This window comes from Achroia grisella, unplaced genomic scaffold, assembly GCF_030625045.1.
Source record: "Achroia grisella isolate CSIRO2021 unplaced genomic scaffold, CSIRO_AGI_Agris_v1 utg1360, whole genome shotgun sequence".
NCBI classification, from domain to species: Eukaryota; Metazoa; Arthropoda; class Insecta; order Lepidoptera; family Pyralidae; genus Achroia; species Achroia grisella.
In genome coordinates, this window is record NW_026712626.1 from 751,251 (window position 1) to 759,124 (window position 7,874).

The window sequence follows — 7,874 nt, forward strand, 5'->3', positions numbered from 1 at the left end:
AGTATTGGTGCCCCCTACTCCCCCAGTTCCCCCATCCTCCATGGCAACTCTTACGCATTGTCGTGTTAAAGCCGTCCACTCTCTGCTGTTCTGATTACTGATGCTCCCTGATCAGGGCATCAGGGCAACTCTAACAGCACCCTGAACTTGTTATTATAATGTACTGGTAGAGTAAGTATTTGTGTAAATCTAGCTTACAAGCTGAACGTGGAACACAGCCATATTCATAACATTTCTAAGCAACGAGCATTTCGTTTAGAAAAAGTCAGTGGGTCTTTTATGGGGTACTATAATATATAATAATTTGACAATAAGATACCAAAGGATATACTGGAATTATCTTTTAAATTTAAACACCAGTTAAATCATATTTATAGCATAGCAAACCATATTACTTAAATGACAAACGAGCATGGCAATAGTTGTTCATGCATGGGATTTTCATTTAATGTTAGCATAGACACCTATATAAATTAGTATTTAGAAAAAAATCAGTAGAATCAGTTTCTTGTCAGTCTGCTCAGTTGAATCTGTATACTAAACTGGACGGTAGGGAAAAAATATTAATACAAAAAACTTGACGTACATAAGCGGCTAAAATAACCTACATGAATAAATGATTTTTGATTTGAAACAAATACAAAACGCACTGAATAATTTAGTTTTCCTTATTTATGTTCAATCACATTACTTTACTATACTTATTATTTTAGTGGATGTTATTGGAATAGTGCTAATGGGACCAGTGGAGGTTTTTTTTTATGGATGATAATGGAATGGTGCTACAGCCTGCGCTAACGGTTTACGCTGGCGGGGCACCAGTGGAGGATGACAAGATGATCATGAGGTCAGGTCAGTTAACCCATCGTGACAAATTCACCAGGAACTTATCATGATGGTTTCCAGGAGGAACCGGGTGTAGGTCAACCTGGCATTGTAAATTGCTAGTAATGCGGTCATGAGTCCACATTACTAACAATCCCTTTTTCCTTCGACCAGTGGAGGTTAGGATAGGACTAGGTTGATGTCTCGTTAGCAAATCAAGGCGATTTCATCAGAAATTACCCACGATTGTTTCCAGGGGCCATTCCCCCTGGCCTTTACGAATGATGTACCACGTCAGGTCCAGAACGAAAAATTGTTTTAGGCTACCTCTTAAGAAAATATCGTATCGAAAAATAAAGAAAGATTACTCCAATTTCTCATCGACTAGCCCTTACTCATCTGACACTAAAACTGGTTATAATAAATGAAAGAGTAAAAAAACCGTTTCAAATTATCAACATTAAATCGACCTCTATCGCCCATTAGATGTCTTAGAAAAGATAGCTCTCACTAAAATTGTGAGCTACTCAACAATTTTCATTATGCTCTTGTATACATTGTAATTAACTTCTATTTTAAAATGCATAAAGACTAAAATGGAATGGATGTATTTGTGCCCATTGAAGTAAATGATGTGGATATGCTACTTGGGGCTGCCTCGTTTCTCTTCACGGTCAAGATCAAAGGTGTTGCCATATAGATATTTAATTTTACTAAATATTGGGGATTTATAGTTGAAGTTGAAGACAAAATAATTTTCTTAATTAAGGATGTATTGTAGTCTTAATAAAATAAAAATTATCTATAGCATGAGATAATATGTATTTATAATTTCAGTAAATATAATTTATATAGACTTGTATGGAACTTGTTGTTGTTGCTGTTTTTAATTTCGAATTTTATGCCAGAAATACACAAATTTCTTCCAGTTAATTATTAAGTAATTAATGTACATATATCCAAGAGAGATTGCATTCATACAATTTAATTTATACGTACTAAAAAAACTTTAAATTTAATAATATTTCATATTATACTGTATTTTGAAAAAAATATTTATTTATATTTCAACCATTTTCACTCATACTCACAAGCTATGTTTACTCAGAAACTAGATAGCACTGTATGAATTGTGTAAAAAAAGATAATAAAGCAACAACATACTAGACCTTTAAAATTAATACAGCAGATGTAAACAATCGTAAACTAAAACATAAAGATGGTAACCCTAAGAGAAAGAGAGTTAAACCCACTCGCTTACCTGTAGAGGCATTTCTCGGTCAGCTGCATACCGACGCGGCAAGCTGCGCTGGCGTTCTTAGCTTTGTTCAAAAATTAAAAAAGTGAAATCATAGACAATGTCAGTTTCGTACGCGGTTTCCCGCGTTTTGAGGCGCGCGTCGCCGTTCCTTTTTCAAAACAGATACGAATCGACGGTGGCCAGTTTGACGAAAGATGAAATATTGATACTATTAAGACCTCCTTTCACAAATTGGAGTAATATAATTAGGGACGCAGAGAAAGTAGTCGGATATCCGACCTCATTTATGAATTTGAGATGTCTACTGAGTGACGAGTTTGCTAATTTGGCGTTGTATTTAAGGAAATTGGTAAGTTTTTAAAATTTTACTTTTCTGTCAATTAATTATTAATTTGTCTTTTGTTGTAATGTTTTTAATTGAGAATTATAAATAAAGTACTTGTTAAATAGCTTTTCACGACAAACAAGCCTTATTTATCTAAATAATATTTAAGTTGTTTAAATTATATTATCTTTAGTTTAAGAATATTTATATTAAGGATATATAAAACAGATTTATAATTACACATTATAAAACGACATCTTGTTTTAATATTGACGCGTATATAAAAAAGTAAGTAGAGACAATATTTCGCAGTATATTTTTTTTCAATGCTATAGGTTTTTGGTTTTTAGAAACTTTTAAAATTTATAACTGTATTATGGTAATTATTTTGTCTTTTTTTTAAGTTTATTACTTTTAAAGTAAATTCATATTCGTAAGTAAGTAACCTTACTTACGAATATGAATTTACTTACTTTAGTTTGGTTTTAATTGTTACGTTATTTGTATTACTTTTCAGGCAAAATAAAGATTTTGTATTTGTATTTTGTAAGACCGATGTAAAGTTTATAAAAGTTGTCTGCGTACTTTGTAAGCTTCCGTGACGTTCATAGCGCTGTTCATGAATGTTCGCCTACATTCATCAGGTTACCACTTACCATCAGGTTGACCGTCAGCTTGTTTGTCATTACAATTAGATAAAAAATACTTGATGCCATTGTCGTAGAGGACTTGTAACGGAGAGAGTCAATTAGAAGTAAAATTGACATGAAAGTATCATTTTGGTGTAAACCAGTTTCTTCTGCTTCTATTCTGTATATAATTGTAAACATACTGACGACCATATGATGGTAAGTGGTCATCATGACCTATATACATACATGAATAGCATCACGGACAATTTTTTAATGGATGATAATGGAATGTTGCCTCAGCCAGAGCTAACGGTTTACGCTGGCGTGACACTAGTGGATGATGATAAAATGAGCATGAGGTCTGGTCAGTTGGCCGATCATGACAAATTCACCATAATTTTGTCATTATGGTTTCCAACGGAAAATGTACAGAGGTCAACCCAACATTGCAATGGGGTAATCAGTCCATATTACTAACAATCTCCTTTCCTCCATGGACATTAAATTTATGGTAAATCACAAACGTCCAGTGTCCCTGCAAGTTATAATATAAGAGAGAAGAAGCCTGTTAGGAATAAGTGGGCTCATTGCTAGCAATTAAGTTAGGTTGACCTCCACGGGGTCTGTCTGGAAACCGTCGTGATTAACTTCATGCTTATAATTTGAATGGCCATAAACTTCACGCCTTATGCGTTTAATACATAATACTAGTTCTTTGTACATACTACGCTTGGTAGACCTTGGATGGGTCTACTTTTAGTTGTTGCAAAGTTCCGTGTATTGGACCTTAAGATCAAGTATACAAGGTTAATATTAACGTCGATGTAACTTGAACTTTCATATTTTATCACCAACTCGCAAATTTATAGTTGATTTTTAAGGGTAAGAAAGAATTATTAGTTTTAAATGTAAAGACTTATACTATAGATTTCCGGCCTCGGTAGTCTAGCAGTTTAGTATACTTTAATTTCGATGGTCGCAGGTTCGATTCCTCGCACGGCACAAATATTTGTATCCATGAGTATAATTGTTTGTACCGGCATGACCATTCCTTTACTTTGATTATTTGCAAAAAAATATCCATGTATTTGTAGCTGTCTAATTACCTAGTAGACAAAGTTTGCTTGGAAATAGTTTTGAAGAAGAGTTTGAAGAAAAATCCTTAATAATTGAAGAAAAGTTAATATCAGCAAGGCTTTTGCTATCTTGTCAAGTTACAACTTTACCCAATTTAATTTTTTAACAAACTAGCCCAAAAATGTATCCTCCAAATTTACTATCATCACAAGAAAATCTTGCGATATACCTCTTCAAATTTTTTAAGACCTTTATAGCCAATTCTCAAATCTACGATTGATTTTGAACTTAATGTTATAATATTTTTAGTCTATATTGTGTAATAAAACTTTATAAGGCCCTGAACTTTTATCTTGCATTTCCGTGGATACATTTCATAGTACACAACATTAGTATGTCTGATTCCAGGTTGGCAGCAATCACCTTGTGATGCAGACAGCTAAGAATGTTCTTTACGGTGACTCCAAAAATCTTCAGCCTTGGGGACTTATGATCTTGTTACTTTCCAAATCAGTGAAGTCCACCTCATCGCTTCCTGCAAAAAAGGTCGAGGAACAACAGAGGGCATTGGCGGAACTAACAGAAATGATTAGAACGGGACACATGATTCATCGTGGAATTGTTAATGTGCCTTTCGCAAAACGATCGAAAAATACAGAATCTGCAATTTTCGGGAACAAAATTGCTCTTTTACTTGGAGATTATCTGCTAGTTACAGCTAACGGTATGTTAGCTGGTCTTAGGAACTCTGACGTGTCTTACATTATATCTACTGCGTTGAAAGATCTATCTGAAGGTGAATTCTTCGGTGAGAGGGACGAACAAAACATGCCATTACCTGGTAAGCCTAAATCAACTGACGAAGACTATCAAATAACGTTCGATACTAAATCGATTAGTGTAGATCAAGTAATTGGGAAACCTATGAGGGAATGGACAGCTAGAACAGTTTTCAATGGAGTCAGTCTGTTGGGCAGAGGATGCCAAGCAGCAATGGTTCTAAACAAACAGAGTACAGAGATGCAAAACTACGCATATCATTTCGGATGTCACGTCGGTTTAGCGTGGCAGGCTGCTACCGAATTGCAACAGTTAACATCAGATAGCAAGGACCAGTTTTGTTTGGCAAGTGCTCCTGTACTTTTTGCGTTAGAAGGCAATCCAGATTTGTATGAAATCATTAATCAAGGTAAAAATGACGTAAAAGATGTTGATTACGAAGATTTGAAATTCAATGTACTGAAGACAGATGCGATTGTTAAAACAAAGAAGCTTTACGAGGACCACGCTAAGAAAGCAACTGCGTACATTGAAAGTATGGGAGAGAACGAATCTGTGGATATGATTAAGAAATTAATTAATACATTTTGATCTACGAATTTGATATTATTAGAGCCTTAATATATTCTGTTGACTTGTATACACTTATGCGCCGTTAAGTTTATTTTTATACTCTTGTTTCTAAAATTGTTTGGAAGAGATTTTGTTAGTGTTAAGACCGTATTTTCTAGTTTTATGTGTATTGTTGAAGATGTAAACAATGTTATATGACTTGCAACAGCAATTGTCCATTTGGACGATCATATTGAATTATACATAATTACAAAAGATAAAATTTTAGTTTGCTTAAAATGAGAAATAATTGCAACAGCAGATTATACAACCAATTCCCAGCTATCTCATTAGCATTGAATGGCTTAAATAACCATAATTTTTATAATGAATTCAAACAGACCTTAGACATTAAATGGTACGAAATCATGACACCTGAGTGAAATCATTACTCATGTCGATGTGAGTACCTTAATCTTACCTATTTCAACTGCCAAGCAGCTTGCTTTGTAAACTGTGTTTCCGGTTGAGATAAGGCAGTAAAATTATACGGTACGGAGGGATAATACTATAGTTCTCTGGAATGGCAGTGTGTGTATTTAATAGCCGCAGTAGTCTAACAGTTCTGCCGATGGTCGCTGGTTCGATTCTTCGCACGGTACAATTATCGGTACATTATTCATGAGTATGATTATTTGTATTGCTCTGGGTGTTTTCTATATATATTATGTATGTATTTATAAAAGAAAATCTAAGTATTTATATATATAATGACCCTGTATAATTCACACAGCGCCATCTAGTCCTAAGCTAACCAGAGCTTGTGTTATGACTACTAGATAACTGATACAATTACATAGATATTTTCATGAATACATACATATTATACATAGAAAACACCCAGACGATACAAACAATCATACTCATGAATACAAAAGTTTGTGCCGTGCGAGGAATCAACCCGCGACCATCGGACCTAAAGCGATGTGCTAAACCGCTAGACCACCGAGGTCGTTCGGTACATTATTGTAGCTTCATTAAAATCCCGTTGTAGCTTGAACGAGTAACAAACAAAGAGTAAGAATCAAAGATTAATTAATTTATTCATACTTATAAACTTCCGCATTTATAATATTAGTAACATAAGCGAATAATGACGCCTCAACGAGGTCATGGGTTTGCAAAGCTTTCGCACAACGCCTTTTAACGTTTTCGGGCGCATTCACGGTTGCCAACTATAAAACTTTTAACGTAGTACACGTAAAAGTATCGTATTAACCTTGTACAAAAGTAACAAAAACACCTTGTACAAAAGTGACAAAGGAGGAGATCACAGTACGGGTAACGCAAGATTTTTAAGGATGACAGTAGAATGGTGTATATTATTCCAATTCCTTCACTGTCCAAGCTGCTCGCCTCTGAAACTCTACCACTCTCCATTCCGATCAGCTCAAACACAAGCATCATTTAAAAATAATCTAAGATACCTTCCAATATGTAGTATATATGTAGATTTATATATTTATACCTAATTTATGTATGTATATTTATTAGCATAGTAAATATAGAGTCTTATGTGTGCCACCTACCTATTTATTTATTTATTTAAACTTTATTGAATTGTACAATAGGCGGGATTAATGTTAATAGCGTTCTCTACCAGCCAACCTTAGGGAATGCAGATATATCGATTCTATGTACATAAGTCTTCTCTTCTAGGTTGTTTGTAAGAAATTACTTGTACCGATAACGAGAGACCGTTTTTTGTTATTACTGTTATATTTACTGATTTTTTCTTATTGTTTCTTCTGTGGACACAATATAGAGTTAATTATTATTATTTTTATTAGTGGTGCATTTATTATTCTTTATTATTCTGGTGATTTGTATGATTAGCCTCTTACTATAATATTATTTTAGGTTATTTACAACATAACGTGTGAATTACTGAAAGTGTAAATTACTAAATTGCTCATAAATTTAAATTATAATTTAGTGTATTTTTTTAATGGTTGTATTTTTTTTATAGATGATAATGGAACGGATGTACGACGGCCTGAGCCGAGGTTCGAACCCCTAGTGGTGCCCGCAGACTAAAGTCGTATCCGTCAGGCAGGAGTTGGCCTTCAGCCGCTCCATAAGTCCTTCCGCAGGTTTGGAGTGCCATCTGCACTGAGCTGTATATCTATAGTAACATTACGAAAAGGAAATGTTTTATTTTGTGTAGGAAAAAAGAAATTACATTTTTAGAATTTATCTTGTTACTCAAGTAATTCGCTATTTGGCAGTTTCTATTTACACAAAATTATTAAAAATGTGATTCTGAACAATATTTGTTTAAAAGACCAACACATAAGTTTCTTAAGAGTCTGCGTTCCAAATGAGTGGTAGAATAAAAAAATATGACTATTCAAAAACTATT

The 7,874-nt window shown here is 34.0% G+C and overlaps 1 protein-coding gene across 1 annotated transcript; it reads left to right on the plus strand.

Moving 5' to 3' along the window:
• Window positions 1–2,134: 2,134 nt before the first annotated feature.
• LOC131855335 (all trans-polyprenyl-diphosphate synthase PDSS2-like) lies at window positions 2,135–5,689 on the plus strand. The gene is made up of 2 exons (XM_059206589.1): window positions 2,135–2,435; window positions 4,529–5,689. The coding sequence occupies exons 1-2, from the start codon at window positions 2,184–2,186 to the stop codon at window positions 5,489–5,491; spliced, it is 1,215 nt and encodes a 404-aa protein (XP_059062572.1). The 5' UTR covers window positions 2,135–2,183; the 3' UTR covers window positions 5,492–5,689.
• The last annotated feature ends 2,185 nt before the right edge of the window (window positions 5,690–7,874 follow it).